At 42.9% G+C, this 25,071-nt stretch overlaps 1 protein-coding gene and 1 non-coding gene across 2 annotated transcripts; both read right to left on the bottom strand.

Annotated features, from left to right (window-relative positions):
* Positions 1–811: 811 nt before the first annotated feature.
* Positions 812–1,426, bottom strand: LOC132428763 (large ribosomal subunit protein uL22-like; the record flags this gene model as incomplete). The annotated part of the gene is made up of 1 exon (XM_069540877.1): positions 812–1,426. A coding segment is annotated over one exon (615 nt), but the record flags the coding sequence as incomplete, so codon positions are not given.
* On the bottom strand, positions 1,370–1,435 carry LOC132428789 (small nucleolar RNA SNORD58). The gene has a single exon (XR_009520187.1). It is a non-coding gene; the product is annotated as a small nucleolar RNA SNORD58 (small nucleolar RNA).
* Positions 1,436–25,071: the final 23,636 nt, after the last annotated feature.

Genomic DNA, 25,071 nt, shown 5'->3' with positions numbered 1-25,071 from the left:
CAACAGGCTAGCCTGGGCTTGTTCATAAATGATCCGGCCAGGGTTCTGAGAGTATGGAAATACGCAAGACCTCCTGGAGCCTGAGCTCAGAACTATCACTGATACCTGCACTGCACTTCGTTGCCAAAGCAAATTACTAGCCCACCCTAGACTCAAGTAGTGGGGAAATAAACCCCACTTATCGATGCGAAGAGTTTCAAAGTCAAATCACAAGCATGAAAAACTGGCCATTTTTGCAATCTACCCACAACCTCTCACATGTGTGTTCCTTAATTCCAGAGCCACTAAACCCAACAGGAGAGGGGTAAGTGGCAGCATGGGCTGAGGAAAGCATCCCTACGTGGCATCAGTCAGAGCTCAGCAGCAAGGATGCCTGATGCTCCTCCACGGCAACCCCTCCCACCTTTTGGTACTCCTGAGACAGGGGACAGTCACTTTAACATGAGTAGCAGACAACAAGGCAGCTGCCCCAAGTAATTATGTACACAGTACAGCTCAACTTTGTGTTTCTGGGCAAAAAAGAATGGAAGTGGAGGTTTGAAGGAAAGCACAGGTGGAATGCCCAGCACTGCGAAAGCCAGAGGAAAAGCCCAGGAATCCTGAGAAATGAGGATTAGAGGCCCTCCAGGGAACCGGGATTTTCTTTCATGCTTGGTATCACCTGAAACTACTGTGACAGTTAATTTTATATGTCAAATTAACTGGACCACAGGGTACCCAGATATGTGATCAAACATTGTTCTGGGTGTTTCTATGAGGGTGGTTTTGGATAAGTTTAACTTTTTTTTTTTTTTTTTACTTTTATTTGCATTTATTTTTTGCAGCATTTATTCCCGGGCATAAGTTTTTGTTTCTTCAATTTCTTCTGGGATATCTTTTTCTTCTGGGCAACCTCCTCTTCTGGTTTAGGAACAGTCTGTTCTTTTTCAGTAAGGATCATCTCAGTGTGGCACAGAGAGCTCATGTATGAGTTAATCCGACCATGAGCTCTGTAAGTCCTGCGCTGCATCTTGGGGGTTTTGTTCACCTGGATACGCTCAATGACCAGAGAATCTACATCTAAGCCCTTAAGTTCAGCATTACTCTCTGCATTTTTGGGCATGTGCAGTAAAAATTCAGCACTCTTTTTGGGCCACCGACCCTGCGTCCAGCCCCACTGTTTGGCCTGGGCACACCTACCAACTCCACCATTGTAGCGACGGAACGGCACACACGGCTTCTTTAAAGTGACATCCTTCAGATACTTGGTGGCTTTTCGGATGTGCCTACCCTTAATGGCCTGGGCAGTTTCACGAGTGTTCTTAAAGTGAACACGAAGATTTGAACCTCTCGACTTGCATGACGGTTTATGTACTAAACGCTGCCCGCAGCTGCTCAGAGAGTAGTTGTTTTCATGATGAATCCAAAGGTGTCCTAAGAAATGCCATCATCGCAGCCATCCTTCTATCCACTGTTTCTTCCCGTGTGGAACTACCAGTGACTACAGCAGTGCTGACACTAGACTAGTGACACGGACATCATTCCTTTTACCCTCTCAGGCCCTTAACATTTAAACCGATAGGCTGAGTATGGTAGATTGCCCTCCCTAATGTGGGCTGCATCTAATAAGTTGAAGGCCTAAATAGAGCAAAAGGCTGACCCTTCCCCAAATTCCTCCTTTGAGTCGGCACATGTATTTTTCTCCTGCCTTGGAATTCAAACTAAAACACCAGCTCTCCCTGGCTCTCAAGCCTGCTGGCCTTTGGAACTAGACTATGTCTCTCCTGGGTATCCCGCTTGCTAACTGCAGATCTTGGGACTCCATAATCATATGAACCAATTCCTTAAAATATATCATATACTATATGATATGATTATATGAAATATATATGTAGGGTTTTTTTCTATTTCTGTGAAGACTCTGACTAATGCACTACTTAATGGGATACTGTGCCAGGCACAAGGACAAAGTACTCGATGCATGGCAGAGGTAAACGGTCCATCCCCAGGCATGCCATCCCTTGATTTTTGTTTCAGCATCACCAAACAATTCTAGTCATCGAGGGAAGAACAGAAACCTTAAACTGATAAAACCCTGGTGTCATCAGTGTCACAGTCTCATTACCGTCGATTGTTGCTGCAGTTGTCACTTTTTATTTGGTTTGGCTGCTTTTGCTTTGTTTTGTTTTCGCCCGAGATGATGAAGCAGCTCACATTCTAGCATGAATCATGTGCCCACTCCATCTATCAGCAAACATGCCCTATGTGGGCAATATCTCTGGGAACCTTCCAGAAATCCAATCCACAAGAGCTAGTGTGCAGAGAAGCTCTATCCTTGGAACCCGACAGCAGATATGCTAGTAGAAATTCGTGTTGACCAATCTCTTTCCTAGTCTGCTCAAGCTTCCCTCACAGTGACCAGAAGGTATGCACAGATGCCAGAGAAACACATTAGTGGAGAAATACATTTCAGTGGTGGACTTCGGCTTTTTATGGGGACGGCTTTGCGATGTTTCAGCTTCGCTCGGCTGAACTACAGACCGCAGAATTCCCTTTCTGGTCTGTTCTGGTTAGCGTGGACTACAAAGGCTACCCTCTCTCCTGGGAGTTAGAGAAGGGAGGGAAGCAGAAGCCGAGTGGTAGCACATGCACACCTTCTCCCAGTGAGTCAGTCAGGCACCGGTATTACTTACTAGGTCCTGCTGTGAAAGAAGTTTGCAGATGAAATTAAGGTCCCTAATCAGCTGACTGTAAGTTAAACAATAGGGAGACCATCCCAGCAGGCCTGACTTAAACATTTGGAAGCCCTTTAAAAGAGGGATGAGCCTTTCCCTTCCCCCGTCCCCACCCTCTGAGTTCAGAGACTCCAAGTTTCAGTCCATGCTTCTGGGATTCTGAACGCTCATCATCTTCCCTTCTTGACTGCCTACCCCACAGACTCCTGGCTTCCGTGGTCCATCCCCGTAATTGCATAAACCAATCCCTTGTGATAACCTCTGATTGAACCCTGACACACAGTTATCATCAGAAAACAAGAAGAATATATTCAAGTTTACCATTTGGATTTTCCACAAAGAGATGAGGGGCTACAAAGTAGCCTGTGGGGAAAGCACAGACTCAGGTACCAAAGGACCTGGACCTTCTCCCTGCATCTCCCTTCACCAGCCAAGCAAGAGGGGCAGCTAATTCTCCTAAGCTCGTTGAGCACTGTTTCTGTATCTGCAAAACAGTGTTAATACTAAGTCAAGCCTACCTATTTCACAGGGCTGTTTTGAAACATCAAAGGAGAAAATGTATATGGAAACACTTTGTAGCCTGCCAAACAAATGAGAGATGTTTAGTTTTAAAACCACCTAGCCTAACATTTTTAATTAAGGGAGGCAGAGAGTGAAAGACTAAAGATTTACGACATGCCTACTGTGTACAGGAAATGTGACTACTGCCCCGTGCTATCCTCTTGACCTTCCTGTGAGGCAGGTAGTATGTGCCCCACATCAGAGATGAGGAAATGCAGGTGCAGAGAGGTTGACCAGCTTGCCTGGACCACAAGATAGATCTGCAGTCCAGTGTGAAACTGGTTTTATGACACCAAAGTGCAGGCTCTGTCTGTAACACCAGGATCGCCTCCTTTACAAAACAAAAGATGATCGTTTCCTGTGATACTGTGAAATACATTCTACCTGAAGGAAGACTTTTCGAGACATACTTTCAGTATATCCACTATTCTTTGGGACCTCCTAACTTTAACTGAGGAGCAAACAGAATCCATTTTCATTAGTGTAGACGTTGTTTCATCTGATAGGCTCTGTGTCACAACACTGGAGACATCAATAAAAGAGAAAACCTCTTCTGCTTCTTTGCCAACCAGCAAATGTTCTTTCCTTAATTTACAATAAAACGATGACTGCAGAATAATGAAAATAAAACTTCACTATTTACTTATTTTGATGGCTCCAGTCTTTTCACTGTTGTGGCCCCTCGCGTTGCGGGGCACAGGCTCCGGACGCGCAGGCTCAGCGGCCATGGCTCACGGGCCCAGCCGCTCCGCAGCATGTGGGATCTTCCCGGACCGGGGCACAAACCCGCGTCCCCTGCATCGGCAGGCGGACTCTCAACCACTGCACCACCAGGGAAGCCCCCAGTCTTTACTAAATACTCAGAAAGAACATTTCCCTCTGTTTGCGCCCACAGGGAAATGACTGTGGTTGGAGGTTAAAGTTATTCAACAAAGAAAAAGACAATTTTGTAAATGTACCTTTTCCTCAAAAATGTAAAGCAGCCAGGGTAATTCGCCCGTTAGGCATTTTCTGAGAGTTAATGATCAATTATGTGAAAAGTCCTTGGGACTGTTAGTTAGTAAAATGGTGAGGAAGGGCCTTCCACGGGGCACTCGCGATTTGGAGACATTTGATACGCACTGATGGAACCCAAAATAAGCCAAATATATATTCATAGTAGATCAAGCTTATTTCAGATCAGTGCATTACATGTAAAGTTAATTCCACTCAAATTAACTTTCAAAATATAGGAAGGAGAAAAATACCACAGCATTTATTAAATACTCACCAAATATTATGCTTGGCATTTTGAATCATTTTGCTCTTAATTCTCACAAGATTTTCCCTTAGTATTTATTAACCTCACTTTAATGATGAGAAACTGACAGTCTGAGGGGTGACAGCCACAGCTGGTGAGAGCAGAGCTAGGGTTCATCTCCAGTTCAAGCCAAGGGACTCGCAATTTCTATTTTTTGCAATTCCGTAGCCTCTAGTTTAAATGAGCACAGTTTATTTTTATAATTTTAAAAAGAGTTCTATTTCTATAAATAAATTAAAGGCGTCAACCTTACCACCTTGACTCAAAACCAAAATAGAACCCCATGTACAAAAATTCAATCAATGCTCTTTAAGTCTTTGTGAAGCTAATTAATCACTTTAAGTCTTTGTGCAGCTAATTAATTAATGGTTTAAATTCTCATTACTTCTTAGATAGGGGCTGGAGAGTGTTAGTTCTTTCTTATTTCAGGGGCTTCTCCTAGTGCAATCCCCGAGGGTGGGGATCATGTCTTACCTGTTTATTCTATATTGGATATTACACTTGGAGCTTAGCACACGGAGGGTGACAGCAGATTAGTGAACGCTCGACAATTATTTGTGACGGAACGCAATCTCATATAAGTCCAGTGCTTTAAAATTTACCGCCACTTTCACTAATCCCATTGCCTGTGATTACCATGACAACCCTGCATGTGAGTTGGGGCTGATGATTCTTAGCCCCACTTTATGGATAAGGAAACTGAAACTCAAAATAAGTTGAGTAATCTGCTCAGTCACAGAGCTACTAATGTCACCTGTTGGGTTTGACCACAGCCAGATTTCTTGAGTACAATGACCAAAGTTTTTGTACCACTAAAAATACTCCATCGTTAAGAAATATCAATTTTTGTTAATGTTTGAAAAATTATGTCTCTTATTTAAGTAAAACACGGAAATGAACAGACCCAGATGATTCCAATCTACCAGTTACAGCTTGAGGTCACAAGCTTATTTGAAGTGTTTATATGTGGTCTTATCACACTGACCATCTTATAAACCAGACCAGCGGTTACCAACCATGATATTGGGTCACCACGGTACTGAGGGGTCTAAGAGCAATACCTGAGGACAGACAGCTCCTAAGGGAGCTGCCATTACGTACAGGAAGGTGAGTCCTGAGCAGTGTCAGTGGCAAAACAACAGTGGGGAACCAATGACCTACAATGAATATCAAAGGGCCAAAGCAAACAAACAAAGGCCAGAACTATAAAGATCGGGTCTATTTGGTTAGCTATGTATTGACACAGTCACTTTTGAGATTTTTATATTTAGGTTATAAATTGGATAATTTTTAAGAAAAACTGTTATGTGCTTGTATAACATTAGGTTTGGAGAACTACATCCACAGCAGAAGTAAAGCAAGCCAAAAAATAAATGTGTGACTCTGTGTGTGTGTGTGTGTGTGTCTGTGTGTGTTATGATATGAAGTTAATTGAAATTAAAATGTTTTAAGGGATTTATCTGCAGTTGAGCTCTCCCAATGTGTGAAAAGCAACACATTTTATTCTCAATTATCCACGGTCTTATTTACTCTCCACAAATACTTGAGGGGCATGACTAAGCCGAGTTATGCATTAGTCAACACTCTTCAGCAGTATCTCTTGAACTTTTTTACCTCAGTCTAATCCCTGGTCATAGCCTCCGGGAAATTCAACACTATGTAGAAAGGGCCTTTTGCTTTATGGTCATATATAGAAGAACCTATCACCCAAAAGTCATGGGATATGTTGCTGACTCAACCTAAAGAAGGATTTCAGGTTGGGTCAGCAACATAGCCCAGGAGCAGAGGCCGCCAAAGCTTCCCCTTACGGCCGGGTCACAGCAAGTTTACAGAGGAGACTAGATGGATACCTGTGATGCCTGCTGGAACGCACTCCAAAACCAACATCTATAAAAAGAAACATCTCTTCAATCTCCCCTTCCAATCAGCAAACCCATGTGTTTTCCTAGCAGGAAAGAGAGAAGAAACCACGTTTCCTCCTCCCTCTGGCTTCTCTTGGGAAAAAATCCAACTTCCAAATATTCAGGGAGATTCTTAAGAGTCAAGTATGTTCACTTGGCAACGTAAACACCTCTTTAAGTGCTCCTACAAGTGGGAAATGGGGGTATAATTGTCCCTGGTTTCCAGGAACTGGTGGTGTTACCTCTGAATCAGGTTGCAAACAGATAGTCTGTTCTTAACCTGAGCACCATTTTGAGACCACCAGGTAATGTTACACCTAAATGGAGGTATTTTGCATATATCTACATCCCCAGCTCCCCTACACCAGCCTGGGGGTTAAAATATCATCACAAGACAGCAGTGGTTGTGTTTCCTTGACTGTCACCTCCTCTGACGTTACCTTCAACCCCCCTCAAAGTCCTGCCCCCCCCCATTAGTATGAGCACCCCAGGGATGACCTCCTGTGTACCATGGAAAAGCTTCTCTGCCCACCTCAGGGTGACCATCTTTTACCAGCTCTCCATGAGGCCTCTGTTACCACATCACTCGCCTGCTCTGGCCTCACTACAAAAATCTGCCCTCTCTGACGAAGCATATGTTCTCTGCATTATTCTCAAAGCTGTTGGTTAGTCCCCAGCTACCCATTGTTTCTCCCAGCCCCCAGCCCCACCTCCCCAGGCAGCGGCACTGGTCAGTTTAGGAGTCCATGGGTATATGAGATCATGTAGGCTGGCAGGTCCAAAATCGGCAGGGCAAGCCCATCAGCTTATAGACCCAGGGAAGAGTTTATGTTGCAGGTCAAGTCCAAAGGTAGTGTGCTGCCAGGATACCCTCTTTGGGGAAAAGGTCAGTCTTTCTTCTCTTAAGATCTTCAGCTGATTGGATGAGGCCCACCCACATTATGGAAGGTAATGTGCTTTACTCAAAAGCTACTGATTTAAATATTAACCTCATCTAAAAAATGCCTTCACAGAAACATCTAGGATAAAATTTGACCAGCTATCTGGGTACCATGGCCCAGCCAGTAGACACATAAAATCATAATGCCCTCTTCCTCTTTTGTTTCATACCCTGGTGGCTCTCCTTGGTGTTCCACCTTCCTTTTTGTTCTCAAACTCCCAGGATACATGTAGCAACGTCTAGAGACATTTTTGGCTGTCACAACTGAGGGGGAGGTGAGGGGCGGACTAATGGCATCTAGTGGGTGGAGGCCAGGGATGCTGCAAAACATCTTACAATGCATGGGACAGCCTCCAACAACAAAGAATTTTCCGGTCCCGAATGACAATAATAGCACTGCGGTTGAGAAACTCTGCTCTAAATGACCAGTTCACTTCCTGTCTCGCTAACCCTGTTCATTATGCTTCAGTCACTCTGGTCTCCTTTCAGGTTACAGAACAAGCCAATTCCTTCCCTCCTCGGGGCCTTTGCAACTGTTCTTCCCACTGTCAGAAACACCCTGCTCCTCGCATGGCTGCCTCCTTGCCATCTTTCGGGTTTAACCAAAACACCCTGACCCCACAAGCCCCTAATGCCCCTGCATTCCATTAATCTGATGATGTCCTCATCACCAGCTGGCACTGTTTGGTTTACCTGGTTCAGCGATGGTCTTAGCACCTTGAATCCAGCTGGGATGGGTACCTATCGCTATATCCCAGGGACACGTGACCCGACTGGCACAAAATAAGCACTCAACAAATACTTGTTGGATCAAGGAAGGAAGGAATGTCTTAGACATTTTTAGTGAGTGCAATTCTCTCCCCATGTTTTTGGTTTCACGTCCACCACCAGGTCAGATGTGTTATAAGATCTGTCTCCATGGCAATTGCTTCCATAGACTGACCCTGCCCCCAGGACACACAGTCACTTTCCATCGAATCTAGAATGTGAGCCCAGATCTTTTCTCAAGGGCATCCCTCTCCCTGGACACAACTTAGTCCCTCATGACAAGATGTCTGAGTGCTGCACTATTAGTTTTCCTAATATGCAAAGACATCCACTTAGATTCAGAGTAGGATCCCTGTAGGTGGAATCTAAAAAAAATGATACAGATGAACCTATTTACAAAACAGAAATAGACTCACAGACATAGAAAACAAATTTATGGTTACCGAAGGGGAAGGAGGGGAGAGATAAATTAGAAATGTGGGATTAATAGATACACACCACTATATATAAAATAGATAATTAACAAGGACCTACTGTTTAGCACAGGGAACTATTTTCAATATCTTGTAATAACCTATAATGGAAAAGAATCTGAAAAAGAATATATATATATTTGTATAACTGAATCACTTTGCTACACACCTGAAACACTGTAAATCAACTATACATCAACAGAAATAAATAAATAAATACAAAGTAAGACACCTAATATAGAAAAAATACCTGATCAGGGTGCTTAAGAAGGACTTGCCCCTAGAAGGGATTAGCATGAGAAAAATTAGCAGGCATAATTAACAATTCCTTTTAAAACACAACCAACTGTACTATTTGTGACCACAGATCCCTCCTCATAGAAATAAAGATCACCTAGCCAGGACCAGCTAGGTCTGCACCTCAAACCTACTTAGCCTGGTACTTCTTTTCCCCTTTCCCCCTTCTGTCACAGTCTGACATGTTCTTATGGAGGCAACTAAGACCTTATGGATGCCTCCAAAATGACTCAGCATGTGGTTATTACTGTTTATCTTTGTCCTTTGCCATTTTTCCTGTAAATCCTTATAAATGCCATTTCTCACTGCCTTGCCCCCTTGCGGGAATTCTACATGCTCCTGGAAATGCTTGCTTTGCTTCTGCATTTTCTTACTAGATCCCTCTGTTCTCAGTTCCACCCATGTGGCCTCTGCACGTGGCTGCCAGCCACTGAACTGACCTAACTCTGCCATTTCTTAATCTGCACTCAATGCCCTTCCTGATTAAATATCTATCAAGTGGGCAGGGTAATTATTTCCCTCATCATACCCACTGTTTAGGAAGAGAGCTCCAGATCTATAAGACAGGACAACCAGGGGGACCATCAACAAGGGAAATAGCTCTGGTCCTGGGACTTCCTTGCTTGCTTCTTTCAAAACAACCCTGCCCAAGTGTGGGACGGATTGGGAAGTAGTCTGCCTCTTCAGGTGCAGAATCAGTGGAAGAGCTGCCTGCGTCTTCCTTCTTCACTGCATGGAGGTGACCCATCCCCTCTGGCTCCACCACATCCCAGCTCTCGTTTAGAACACCAGCACAGTTGAAGGCAGTGCCAAGGATGAGTGCCAGCAGCCCACGATCCCCACGATGCTTGTAAAGATGAGGGAGCAGAAGGGCCCTCTGCAGTGTCACTCAATCCACATAGGAAAGAATAGGAACTGTCCAGCTTACTCTCTTATCATCTTATTACCAAATTATCTCAGAGTTGAGAAAAAGCAGTAGAAATCACCTAACCCAACTCTCACATTGTCCCGAGGAGGCAACCAAGGCCTGGAATAGGTGAGTTGCATGCCCAGGGCTGCACACTTCAGTTATGGTAAAGCCAAGCCTAGAATCCGATGCTGGTGTATCATCCCGTAACAACGGCCATGCCATCTTTTTTTTTTTTTTCTGTCCCATATCCCTTCACTTTATAAACTATTTGGTTCCTTTCCATGTGTTTCTGGTGGAGATCAAGCATCTCCGCCTTGCCCCCCACCCTGTCCCCTGGAAATTCTCATTAGTCCAGTGTGTTTGCCAAATAACTCGAGTAGAGATAATGAGAATTCTTTTCAAGGATTGATGGGGGCGGGGAGGGTAAGCTGTGACAAAGTGAGAGAGTGGCATGAACATATATACACTACCAGACGTAAAATAGATAGCTAGTGGGAAGCAGCCACATAGCACAGGGAGATCAGGTCGGTGCTTTGTGACCACCTAGTGGGGTGGGATAGGGAGGGTGGGAGGGATATGGGAACATATGCGTGTGTGTGACTGACTCACTTTGTTATGAAGCAGAAACTAGCACACCATTGTAAAGCAATTATACTCCAATAAAGATGTAAAAAAAAAAAAAAAAGAATTGATGGGGACATGTGGATCATGAGAGGGTATTAGGGGAGGCTAAGTGCTATAGTAAACAATACCAAAATCGCAGGGGCTTAAACCACTACGGCGGTGTTTTTCTTACCTAACAACACTCCAATATGGGCGATTGGCAGGTGACCTTCCATGCAGTGACTCGGGAACCCAGGTTTCCTCCATCCCAGGGCCATGGTGTCCTCACTGAATCCTCTGCAGCCTACTGGCAGCTGGGGAAAGAGAGTAAGAGAGAGAGTGAAAGTTCACAAGGGACGATGGCGTGTACCACTCTGCCCACCTTCCATGAGCCAGAGCCCATCACATGGTCACACCTAACTGCAGGTGAGGCTGGGATAAATAGTCCAGTTGTGTGCCGAGGAGCAAAAGGAAGAGTGGAACAGGTGAACTAGTGCAAGTTACCAGAGGTCATCTTTCCTACCACGTGGCAAAGAAGCCCGTTGGCAAATGAATTCAAAACACAGCAAAGACGGGCAAAAGTTGAGAAAAAGAGAGATTTAAGAAAAATTATTTGGGCCTCTGGATAGAGCCCTGTCTGAAATTGGACCAACTCCTTTCCAAGAAAGTATTCCCATGTTTACCAATATTCAGAAGAAGAAGAATTCCACGGGATGGCAGATAACAAGAATTTTTAAAGCTTCCACAGGTGTCTGGATGGGCCAGCACTCGTGCACCATCCCGAATCTTCTTGGGTCCGCCACTTCCTCCATCCACTGCTCGTAGAGTCCAAGTCCGTGAGGCTTTAACCAGGCTGACATACATGCCAGTTGGCAACGCCTCACTTTGGTCAACAGCCTGGAGCCTCTCACTTCCCACCGCAGAGCATCTCTGACCCCGCAGCACTATTCTCCCATGGGGACTGCCCAGCAATCCTGTAAGTGCAACCCAGAGGAGCAGGGAGTCAATCCATGTGGGTGTCGTCCTTGACCAAGGCATTTCAGAAGCCAGTGGATCAATGTTCCCTTTTTCGTCTTCTAGGTGGACAATTCTGAGACACATTTGACAGGGCTCCAGTCCCAGGCTGAAATGATGCCTCTCGAGATTCCATCCTCTCTTTCTCAACTTCTCACCCTACTTTCCCATGATTTGGTTTCATTTGCCAGCAGAAAAGGCCCACAGGGTCGAGCACCAGGTGGCCTTCATGGTGGCGACTCAGACTCAGTAACCGACACTTGTGTTGGCTTCGTCTCCTTCCTTCCATCCTCACTCCCCTTTGCTGTCTGGGTTCACAGTCCCTAATAAACTCCCTGCACACAGCCTAGGCAGCCTCTGCCCTTGAGGAAACCTGGGCTAAGACAGTTCCTTTACTGTAGGAGGGAAAAGTAATACAGTAATACAGTGATCCTCCTAGTAGCGGCAGGTTGCAGAACTTCCCAAAGGTATTTAGCTCGGCCACTCTTTTTTTTGTTGTTCTTTCTAGAAGCCTGTGGAATTAAAACAAACTGCCTTTCTATCAATTTTGCTTCTTGATTATAGGCTATCTAATTTTCTAATTGTTTTAAATCCCCAACCAGACCACAGGCTCTGAGGGAGCAGATATTGATCCATCGGTAAGCCCAGCCTGTCACCTCAGCACCTGGCAAAGTTAGACACACAGTAAATACTCAAAACACACTTGCAGTTAGCTTAATAAAATGCTTACAGATTGAAAAAACACTCAAATTTTGAACCAATATTTTCAATAATACTTAAATAATCAGAGAAGATTTTCGACTTTTATTCAGTTGGAAGAAAGTGGAATATGATGTTTTAACTCTAACCCTCTGTAGAAGCACACTGATTTCTTTCCCCTCCTTCCTTTGCTCTACTTTCCCCTCCTCTCCATTTCCTCTTCTCTCCTTTTTTTTCCCCATTGTTTTTCTTCCTGACCTTGCATTTCTTCCACCATTCTTTATCTCTTCTTCTTTTTTCTCTTGGTTTAAAATTCAGAGGAAAACACTCCAGAGACGGTGAGTCAGTAAATCCAAACTGTGTTGACTCCCATGGTAGAGAAAGTAGTAAGCTACTAAGAATTCCAAAATAGATGTATTTCTTATGGGAAAATCATCACCACGCCTTCTGCTCCCATAGATTACGATGCTAATTTGCCTGCAGCATTCTCCAGTGTTTACAATTATCCTGGGCAAAGGATTTTTTAAAGGGTGTCCTTCCTGCCTCCCAGCCTCCACCTCCCATGAACTCTGCTGTTTATGGATGGTATTTGCACAACTCAAAGACTGAAACCTCAGTAAGAAAGTAAAAAAGTGTTTAGAAGCAACAATTGATGCTGTGCGCATCTTAGATTTGGGGATGTAGTTCAGGGCAGAGTCCTTGGAAGTTCCTCTATCTTCTCATTTACTGACGGTTAGCAAATTGTGATGATCAACCAAAATCCAAACGTTTGTGCTGTCTCCTGGAGTCCTGAGCGGCAGGAGTTTTCCATATTCGTTCAACTCCTCTTTGACTGTTCACACAGATAAGGAGCTTTGCTATGTGTAACATACGATTTATGTATATCATTATTAGGAGCCGTCGTTTTTTAAGAAATGACTATTTGACTTCATGCCCAGGCCTTTATTTACACCACTGCATTTAACTTTAGTTTCACAAAGATCCTGTGAGATAGGAATTGCTATCCCCACTTTACAGAGACGTTAAGTAACTAGCCGGATATCACACAGCCAGTTCAGTGGCAGAGGTGGAATTCAGACCCATATTCACTTGACTTTATTAAAGCCTGCACTCCCTAAATGAACCTCGTGAGAAGAATCAGGGATTTGAAAGCTTAAAGGACAGAATAGCACTGTCTACTGCACACGAGGAATTTTCAGAAATGATTGTTTCTAGGTTTATTATGATTGTTATTATTATTATTACTGCTACTACTGCTGCTGCTGTTGCTACTATTGTTATCATTATCCAAGCACTTCTGACCCTTCAAACCTAATTTCCAGGACTTAGAAATACCCGTGGTAGGGACTTCCCTGGAGGTCCAGTGGTAAAGAATCCACCTTCCAATGCAGGGGTCATGGGTTCGATAGCAGGTCAGGGAAATAAGATCCCACATGCCGCGGGGCAAATAAGCCCACGCGCCACAACAAACGATCCTACAACTAGACCCGACACAGCCAAGAATAAAATAAATAAATAAATAAAATTTTAAAAGAGAAATACCCTATGGTATTAAAATTATAAGTAAAATGTTAAATGGCTTAAACTAACAACAGTACGTAAGATGACAAACCAATAAACACATTAGCAAAATGCAGAATAAATTTATGAATTTAAATAACAACTATCTCTAAAGAGCTCACAGTTATTCATGGAATTTCACCTCCTTAATTAATTTTTACATGAGTTATCTATAGATAAGAAATATAGATTGACATATATACACTAATATGTATAAAATGGATAACTAATAAGAATCTGCTGTAGAAAAAAATAAATAAAATAAAATTCAGAAAAAAGAAAAAAGAAATATATTTACTCCCACTGAACAGAAAGTGTTGAAGATGAATAATTGAGTGATTAAGCCATGGTAAAGGCACGCTGGTAAAAGCTGGGGACGAGTGTTTCTTCTTGTGCAAATCAAAGACCATATTCCAGCTTCATGACCGACATCCCAAGTTAATGTTTACATCAAATTGGCAGGAGGATTGGTAAGGAAGGAAGTCCATCTCAGCAAACTATTAAATGTTGAGTCACTTTACCTAGAAAGGCTGTGTGATTTTCCTTCCCTAAAAGTGCAGACAACTTCCAACTTACAAATAATCTGCTTTCCAAAAATGGGCCAGTTGCTTGGTATCTGTCGCTCAGAATGCTCTTTCCCACATTTGCACGGTGCGGTCAGGTCCTGGGGCCAGCCCACAGGGGCCCGTCACAGGCTCCATGCAACTGAAGTGCACTGCAGTCACAGAGACCTGCACATCACAGGCGACAGTGGAAAAGTGCCGTTGGGAGGCCAACCAGCGTGGCAGCCCTGACGCCAGGCAGAAGCTACCTTTCACCTCTTCCCTGCTAATCAGGAAATAGCAGCCGAGGCCCACGGGGCCTCTGAGACCTGGGATGGCGGTTCTGGTGGAGAAAAGACCAGAGGGATGGTGAAGGGCTCAATCCGGGATTCCAGATGCCAACAGTTAGGGAAGGCTGGGGATTCTTTAATCCCTGGGGATGCTTCCTATTCTGTGTGGGTTCATCACCCCAGATGCCCAGGACTTATTTCGTCCAAAGGCTTCAGATGGGCTTTCCTCTTCCCCTTGCACATGGAGGAGAGACTCAATTTCCCCATCTTTCTTTAGATTCTCAAAGGACTTTCCTAATGTGTTTTACTGCATCTTATGTTTCTCAAAATGTGAGCCACAGACACTGAGATGGAAGCTCTAGAATAAGGTATCAGGATGGGCACAGTTAGCTTGAGCCCAGCATAAAAGACCACTCTCTGGTATTGGGTTTCCTGTCATCCATTCCCCCTTCTTTAGGTTACACCCAGGAATCTCCCCTCTGCATTGGAGGGACTATGAATAAAAGTATCTTGCTCTGCCCTGGCCAAGGAGTGGAAATGAGATCCAAGCCAGGCTTAATCCCTCCTGAGACTTGGTTCTTCAGCAGAATGATACAGTACGAGGAAAAAAAAAAAAAGTGGCTCCCTGTTAAAATGATCAGAAATTATTTCATTTATGTTGATATTTATTCAATCAATATTACTGAGCACCAATCCAGGAGCTAGGGATTCAGGAGTGAACAAATCAGACAAAAATCCCTACCCTCGTGAAGCTTACATTCTAGTTGGGGGTGGGAGGGTTGTCAACCAGTAAAAAGTAAAATAAATAAAATATGTAGCAGTGCAATAAGTACTGTAAAAAAATTTTTTTTAAATCACTGTAAGAAAAATAGTCCAAGGAACAGAGGCAGGGAAAGAAGATGGATGAGGTTGTAATTGCAAACAGCTCTCAATGAGATGACATTTGAGTGAAAACCCGAAGGCAGTGGAAGGCAAACCAGGAGACTCAAAGGAAACAAATGCGAAGTCCTGAGTGGAAGTGAGCAAGGTCAAGGATAAGCAAAGAGGCCAGTGCAGCTGGAGCACAGCAATTGAGCAGAGAGTGGTAGGGAAGAGGTTAGGGCTATTGTGGGGATAGAATTCACAGAGCCTATTGGCTCTGTAGACTGTTGGAAATACTTTGGCTTCTCTTCTGAACCTGTCTCAGTCAGCTATTGCTTGGAAAGAAACAAGCGCAGACTCTCTGGGACATGTATAAACATTTCTTTTACTCACATGCCTACTGGGCAGCTTAGAACCAGCCAAGTCTAGGCTGGGCTCAGCTGGACAGCATGAAGTGGCAGCTTGGGCCTGTGTCTGCTCCACATGTCTCTCATCCTCCTTGAACAATTGGGCTAGCCACGTCATGTCCTCACAGCCAGGGCAGGGTACAGAGGGCAAGTGGAAACACAAGTTGGACTTTTTAAGGACCGAGACACTGCACACCTCTCCCCACTTCTATCTACTTGCCCAAAGCAAGTCCATGGCCAGGCCCGAGTCAGAGAATAGGGCAGCATACTTCCCCTCTAATGAGAGGGATTGCAAAGTCATATGGCCAAGGAAGAGATGGAGAATCGGGACCAGTAACTCAGTCTACCAGAGAGCCACTGAAGGTTCTAAGCAGATGAGCGACCTGATCTTTCATTTAACAACATCACTTTGGTTGGTGCGTTAAAAATAGACTGTAGGAAAGCCAGGATGAAATCTGGGAGTCCAGTGAGAAACTACAGCACTATTCCATGTGAAACACATTGGGGACATAGCTCAAAGTGATAGCAAAGGCATTACTGAGAAGTGGTTAATCCCAGAGATATTGTGAAACTAGAGTCAAAGTTTCAAACTGATGGACTGACCATGAAACATGATTCAAAGTTTCTGAGTTAAGCAACTGTAAGTACAGCGTTGTTATTTTTCACACAAAAGGGCTGCAGGAGAAGTGAGCTAGGAGAAAGGGAAGCTGGGGAGCCCAGTTGGGGACATGTTAAGTTTGCAATGTCTGGTTAGACATCCAAGTAGAGATGTTAGGTAGGTGGCTGGATATCAGACTGAAGTTCAGGAGAGAAGGCTGGGCTGGAAATACAAATTTTAGAGTCATCAGCATGTGGATGGTATATATTTATTTTCTATTGCTCTGTAACAAAGTACCACTAACTGAGCAGCTTAAAACAATATCCATTTATTACCTCAGCCATTCTGCAGGTCAGAAGTCCAGACACAGTGTGGCTGAATTCCCTTTTTGGGCTCTCATAGGCTGAAGTCAAGATTTTGGCTGGGGCTGCAGTGAGGCTTTGGTCCTCTTCCAAGCTGGCTTGAGGGCAGAATTCAGCTTCCTGCAACCATAAGGCTGAGGTCCCACCTTCTGACTGGCTGGTGCCCAGAGTCACTCTCAGCTCCTGGAGACCCCCACAGCTCCCTGCCATGTGGCCAGTCCTTGCCAGATTTCAGCTTCAAGGTCAGCAAGAGAATCTCTTTCTCATAGAATCCCTCACCCCAGGAAGGGCTCAGCTCTCTTTTAAGAGCTTGGCTGATTAGATCAGACAAACCTAGGATAATCCTCTCTTTTGATGAATTCAAAGTCAACTGATTAGTAACCTGATCCTGGCAGTAATATCCCATCATATTCATAATCTCACCCATACTCAAGGGGAGGGGATTATACAGGACGTGTATACCAGGGTGTGATGGTAAATTTTATGTGTCAACTTGACAGTGCCAAGGGGTACCCAGATAGCTGGTGAAACATTATCTGTGGTGTATCTGTGAGAGTGTTTCCAGAAGAGATTAGCACCCGAATGGTAGACTGAGTGAAGATCACCCTCATGGGTGCGAGCAGGCATTATCCAACTTGTAGAGGGCCTGAATAGAACGAAAAGGCTGAGGAAGGGTGAGTTTGCTCTCTCTTGAGCTGGAACATGGGCGCTCCTTGTTTTCCAGCCTTCAGGTTTGGACTAGAAGTGCACCACCGGATTTCCTGGGCCTCCAACTCGCAAACAGCAGATTGTATGACTTCTCAGTTTCCTAATCACGTGAACCAATGTCTCATAATAAATCTCTTTGTGTGTGTGTGTGTGTGTGTGTGTGTGTGTGTATACAGAGGTACTTGTACACTTTGTACAAAGGCACAAAGTACAAAGGTACTTTTGCCATAAGCATTTTTGCCACAAGCATTTTCATCACAAACATTTTCACCACATAACTAACTGGCTGTAAGACAATTATGTCATAAAAGATAAAATAACAACAACAAAAAAAGAGGGACATTAAAAAGGACATAATGAAACATGAAAAATAAATAACAAAGTTAAGAAGACTTTACATTTTCACTGCAAAACTAATTGGCCATAAGGCAATTTTGCCAAAAAAAATAAAACCACGAAGAATTCTAAAAGGGATATGCAAAAGGACATAAACATGAAGCATGAGAAATGAATAACATTTTATTGCAAAATATAAAATACATGAATACATTTAAATGCATGTAGATTCATGGCAGTAGTACACAGATAACTAATTTTATCTCGTGGTTGTACCTAAACATTTGTCTTCCAGGTCTTTCATTCATAGTATTTTATACTTTTTTTTTTTTTGCTTGTTGATTTGTCTCCTCATTTAGCATCACACTTCTCTTTTTTGCCAAAATTTCTTCCTTCATCAAGAGAGGTATCAGTTTCTAGATACTAGGCTGCATATCTGTACACGAAGCTTTGTATTGTCTTGTAAAAGCCTCTGCACTGTTTTTTGTTCTTGGCACACTGTCCCATGTTCATTGATAGACGTTCCAAAGTTCTATGGGAAATGTGCGCCTTCAACTCTGGGCCTTCAAATCACCAAAGGATTTGTAAATTGATAAGTTATCATTTTCTAATGGTATATAATCTGACTTTACAGTCTCTTATTTCACATTTCCAGTAAGTTTTATCACTGTATTTTCTATCAAGTCCATATACATCATTGCTATCATCCACTATTTTAAGACTGTCATGTCCACTCATCACTGTATAGACCGTTATGAGGGCTAAGATGTATGTGATATACAAATGGGAGTATCGTGTCAATGGAGAAAGGAAACCAAACTGTCAACCAGTTATTTTATCTTGCATGGCAATATTGTTTTACAGCCAATGAATTACGCAATGTAGATGCCTGTGGCAAAGATGCTTATGGCAAAAATACTGGACACAATATATATTTTATATATATGTATATATATCTCACATATATATTATTTTTATATATATATATATATATATATATATGTGTGTGTGTGTGTGTGTGTGTCCTATCGATTCTATTTCTCCAGAGAACACTGACTAATACATAGAGGGTGGGAATCTTAAGGGCCATCTTAGAATTCTGACTACTATAGATAGTTATTTTTAAATCCTGGAATTTGATGAAATCACAATGTTGAGTGTAGAGAGAAAAAAAAATTAGTTCCTCCTATTTATACCCTTAGAGCTGCCTGTCTCTCTCCTTTTTCTGTCCCTGTTCTCCAGGCTTCCCTCTAGTTCTGAGAGCTGCCTGAATCCTTGCTGCTTACAGTAACCGGAGAAGATTTCTGTTACTTGCAACTGAAGAACGCCAACTGATTCACCCTTGGATGAGTCTTATTCATACCAAGGCTTGAGAACCACTGACTCAGACTAACAGAGCCGACAGAGTAAGACTGAGATGCAAATAAATGATAATGGATCTTTTGTACCCAAATTTTGAAATAAAACGTATCTACATTTCACGGGGAATCTCCTCTAAATGATTTCTTGATAATTTGCTCAATGCAAAGAGCTGAGCCTCTGGTATAGAACGTGGAAACATGGCAGAACAGCCTTCTGAAGTTGGCTTTACAAGACTAGCTTCTTTTACTTGTGAACCAGTGACAACTAATGTCCCCATTGTTCTTGCTTGGGCGTGGTGGATGGAGAAGCCAGAGGAAAATGTAACCAAGACAGAATGTGACAAATGTAGAAAGACTGGTATAACCAGTGGCCCCCATCTCATCCCCTACCTTCTCAAAACCTTGCTTTCCAAAAAGCAGCCAAGTAGAGTAACAAAAGCACAGGCTTTCGCAGAAGACAAAGCTGGGTTTAAACTCTAACACTTTCATTCACCAGCTGTGCAAATTTGAGCTCATTACCTGACTTTTCTGCATCTCCTTTTCTTCATCTATCAAATGTAGTAACACTGCCTTTCTCCCAGGTTATTGAAAGGATTAAATGAGATTAGGGATATAAAAGCATTTCTATTGTGTGCTAAATAACGGTGACTATTTGCTGCCGCTGTCTGCCTGTTATTCTCTCTGAAATAGGAACTGGAAAGATGACCTCCTTTGACTCTCACCATTGCCAAACACATACAGATCAGAAACCTTACGAGAGAAAAGCTGTAAGCAGCGTGAAGCTGCAGCACGGCTTGCTCATACTCCCTGACCTATTCATGACTCGCTAATATTATCCGGCCCTCATCCCTCATCTCAACTCCGCTTTGGATTGGATAGAAAGTGGAAAAACAAAGAAAAGAAAAAAAAGTCCTGGACAACTGAGCTATGCTATGTAAATGCATACCAAGGCAGTGAGATAAGAATCGTGAAGTCCAGAGAAAGTAAAAGCAAATTAAAGCATTAAAAATCTTTCATTAAGTGAATGCAAATTCAGAATGATTGCACAACTCATATGCCTTTTCTCCAGTTACCAAGTTCCCCTCCATCAATTCAGAGAAACACTAGCTAGGATGAGCATGCCATGGTATCTGTTCCCTTGGACAGTTTTTACTACACAAATACACTGGCATGACAGCTTAAAAAATGTTATGTGGATAAACCTTGCAGATGTTTTCCCACATTTACCTATACTATAACTAACCCTTTCATCTGATATATCTAAAAGCTTTCCTTCTATTAACTTCTTCATATTAACATTTAAGACTTGTAACAAATCCAATTTTTAATTATTCTCAATAAATCTCACAGTCCTATTAATGAAGCTAATCAGAGGACTCCACCATTACATGGCTTATTTTCATGTTCCTTGACTCCAAGGATTATCGTCATCCTCAAAGTAAAGATAAGGATGAGTCAAATGTTCCCTTTCAGAGCTCCTCTTATTCATCTGTGCTTTAAATAAATTGGCTGCCACCCAACTATAAAAGATGAAGTCGAAGTATATATGAAATTCATCCTATCATTTTCTTGAGTGTAGACACCCCAGCACCCAAATCTCCCACATCAGGAGATTCAAAGACAGCACGAGCCACACAGCAGGACTGGAAGTCTAGGACGATATGACTGAAAGTTCTCTTGACCTAATAATCCCTGGTTAGCATGTTCTGACCCTCTTCCAAGTTTCACCTTAGCTAAATCATGATATATTTATAAGACAGAATGAAACAATAGCATGCCTCACTAAAGCAGGAAGGGAGGGATTTCGGCCATCAGAAATGCAAATGAGCACTGGGGAAAATGATTAAAACAAAATTTGACCCATTAATTCCTAACCTTTACTTCTCATTTTAATTTGTAAGAGCTTACTGGGAGAAGGAAAAGTAAACAACTATAGGAAATGATCAACACCATTTCGTAAGTTCTCTATATTCTGTACATGAGATTAACAAATAAACATAATAGACGTTTGGGGGCCAGATCAACTGGTTTGTGAGTCAGTAAGGTTCTGGATTCTATCTGCCATTTTGTCAGCTGCTAACTCCATCAGCTCATCCCACAAATTACTGAGTTAATGCATTCAGCGGTACCCAAGAGCCCCTGTGGGACGGCTAATTGTGCTTAGCAGGCAATACCTAATTTAACTCAGAAATGAGAGAAAAACTTTAGAGGTTAGAAAATTATTGCATATATATCCTCTTTGATTCCCAGTGTTTGTATAGCTATTTATTTCTGCCTCTCTCCTGCCTTTTCACGCCTTTTCATTTTTTTTCTTCTTTTTTTTCTTCCATATTTATGGTAAGACATCAGTCACCTCATGGGTATTATTAAAAACCCAAGAGCTTACTCACTCTCAGCTCATATGAAGGACAATTTTTCTATTGTTTCATCACATTTCCTGGGGCTTACTTAAGATGTAATGATCCACTACGTTCACCACTGTGTAGAATTCATTCAGTTGCTTTGCCTTTGGATCAAATGCAGAAATTGACTCCAGTTGTCCACAGAGGGTGTTCCTAATTCAAAACCAACAGGAAGCCCGGTGAAGTCACGGAGAAGAGGGAGTGGTTAAGCAAGGGGATTAGATACCAAGAAATATGGCCCTTTTCATGGTAAGAGAACTCTAGCAACCACAAACCGATAAGGAAAGCCTTGGGGCTGCCTTTCCAAAGGGATGCCAACAAGGAAAGCTGATTCTGAGTTCAGAGGAAGGAGCTGCCTGCCAGGGAACAGAGAGGCCACGTGGAACAGCAGAGGAGCAGTGCGAGGTGGCTGAAGCATTGAAGCCCCTGAGTCGGGACTCTAGCGTTTAGTCCTGGATTCTTTACACCAGCCGGGCAGTCCTGTACCATTCAGTTCATCTCCCTGAGTCTTGGTTGCCTCATCTGTACAATGTAGATGATACAAATTTACTCCAGGGAGTTGTTCTCAGGCTCAAATGGAGTTACGTAGTGGCAGCCCTTTGTAAAGTGGAATGTGGTTCGTAAATATTAATGTTAGCTCTTATTATTGTTTGCTGGACTTGTGGCCCAACCTTATGCTCTTTACCTGGAAACACTGGGCAGGTCTTTCCTTCAGTGTAGCGTGATTTAGAGGGTTTCAAGGAAAATTACAGAAAAGGAGCCGTTATCCCTGAGTAATAGGAAAAAGTAATCATATCTTCAGACTACTTGGAGAGAGTGTACCCTCCAGCACATTGCAAAGCATGAAACGTTTCTTTTCTGGTGTTCCATGCTCCTTCTCTGTGTTCCATCCTATTCAGTCCTCCTCTGGGAAATATTTTCCTTTTACGTCTTTCCCTGCTGTATTTATTCTCCTGGACTCAAAACCTGAGCCCAGAAAAGAACACTAACAAACTCATTGTATTGGTTACATTAGCTTTTTGAAAACTAAAGGTTTTAATGCAGAACATATGACTTACTTATCTGGAAGTCTTGATAAGGTTTGGATGATCGGGGGACTGGATAGTGTCATGAAACACTCAGGTTCTTTCTATCTCTCTCTGTTCTGCTAAACACCATGTCAGCTCCATCCTAAGGTTGTTTGCCCTATGGTTATAGGATGATTACATGAATCAATTAGGGCTCTGTGCTTCTATGTTCATGTCCACAGAGGGACAAGTGAATGGGGACAGGGAGGGAGGAAGAGAAAGATTCTTTCCCCAGGCATTGAACCAAAGCCTTGTTTCTCTCTGTTCGGAAGGAACTCTGTCATTTACCCCTGAGCTGTAAAACACAGAATGCTGTGCTTGAGTTCCTAAACCAATTGCCCATCTAGCTTGGCTTCATTCTTCAACCTGTGTCTCTCCAAGGTGACCTCCGGTGGCTGCCAGCTGCATCCTCTCCTTTTAGCCACTCCAGCAGAAAATGGTTAACTCCAGCTGAGACATTTTAGGGGAGGCAGTCAGTGATTGGCTTAAACTGGTCCACGTACCAATCTCCGAACCAATCACTGTAGCTGTGCCAAAGGGATAGTCTGAGGCATGTGCCTCGCTCCCATGGTGAGGAGAGGACAGGCCACTGTGACCACCAGCCCCACCAGGTTCATGTGGAACGTGCAGGGTTAGCACTAACAGGAAAACAGAGGGCTGTTATCAGAAGGGCACTGGAGCAGCCTGCGGGACAGCTAGAGGACACAGTCACCACAGCCTTACACACTCTCTGGGTCTTAATCTTTACTTGTTTCTTCCTGAAAGGTAATTTAAATATGTTCAGTCTCCTACCTGGAATATAAAATCATGGTAATTCCCATCCACCCAAATCAGACTGATATGCAAAAATCACCTAATTACATTAAGAGTCCAGCAGAGTGAATATCACAAAATGTTTAATAATAAACATCATAAAGCAGACCAAGAATGTGGTCTGCTGTGATGAAAGTGTTTACTAACCTCAAGTGAAGTTCACCCTAATTAGATGGTAATCACACTGGTCCAGTTCACAGTGTTCATACATAAGAAACAGGCGCAGCCAGCATTTGATCTGAGCTCCGATATTACTGGCTGCATTCTCCTTTTATTTTATTTATTTATTTTTAAATTAATTTATTATTTTTTTTTTTTTGGCTGCGTTGGGTCTTCGTTGCTGTGCGCTGGCTTTCTCTAGTTGCGGCAAGCAAGGGCTACTCTTTGTTGCGGTGTGTGGGTTTCTCATTGCGGTGGCTTCTCTTGTTGCGGAGCACGGGCTCTAGGGCGCAGCCTCAGTAGTTGTGGCACATGGGCTTCAGTAGTTGTGGCACGCAGGCTCAGTAGTTGTGGTGCACCAGCTTAGTTGCTTCGCGGCATGTGGGATCTTCCCGGACCAGGGCTCGAACCCGTGTCCCCTGAATTGACAGGCAGATTCTTAACCACTGTGCCACCAGGGAAGCCCTGCATTCTCCTTTTAGACACACGTGTCCTCAAAGGAGGAAACTTTTTACCTAATATTTTTGTATGTGTTTTGCTCCTTTATGATTAGCTTTGAAGGACAAAAAATTCACCAAATCATATCATACAAGCTGGGATGTGTTCCAGCGTGCCTAAATGTCTTTTAAATAATTCTCCAGTAAAATTCTGCTTTCAGCACTCAAACAAGTGAGCAGAGCTGGTGAGGCAGAACAATATTGATGTTATTGACAGGTTTTATTGCTATCTGTTATCCAGCTGTGTGTTTCACTGATAGTTTATCACAGGGCAATTAAAGACGTTGCTCCTTAGACGCATAGCTAGATTGTTTGTTTCAAAGTCATTTTGCTAACTAGAAAATACTATTGATATGCACAACTCTTTGTAAAAATTCTCATCCAAAGACGAACTTCACACTAGCATCTCAGAGGAACTTCCCCAATCAGAAATATGTTTAGACACAAAAATGTACAGAATACTTCATCTGTAGTATCTTCACCTGGTCACATATAGCAGTTACATTACTCTCATTAAAAAAAGGAACTGCTCACTGAAATAGAGACACAGACATAAAGAACAGATGTATGGATACTGGGGGGGGAGGGGGGGTGGGATGAATTGGGAGATTGGGATTGACATATATACACTACTATGTATGAAACAGATAACTAACGAGAACCTATTGTATAGCACAGGGAACTCTACTCAATGCTCTGTGGTGACCTAAATGGGAAGTAAATTAAAAGAACGGGGGATATATGTATACATATGGCTGATTCACTTTGCTGTACAACAGAAACTAACACAACATTGTAAAGCAACTATACTCCAATAAGAGTTCATTTAAAAAATAAAAAGGAACTGCTCAGTATGCAACAGTGACTCACGAATAAAAAATAGACTTCACAAAATGGTTGCAAAAATAAGCAAAATGCAAACAATTTT

This window comes from Delphinus delphis, chromosome 7, assembly GCF_949987515.2.
Source record: "Delphinus delphis chromosome 7, mDelDel1.2, whole genome shotgun sequence".
NCBI classification, from domain to species: Eukaryota; Metazoa; Chordata; class Mammalia; order Artiodactyla; family Delphinidae; genus Delphinus; species Delphinus delphis.
Note: the sequence above shows the minus strand (reverse complement) of the source record. Positions and strands in the feature narration are given on the sequence as shown.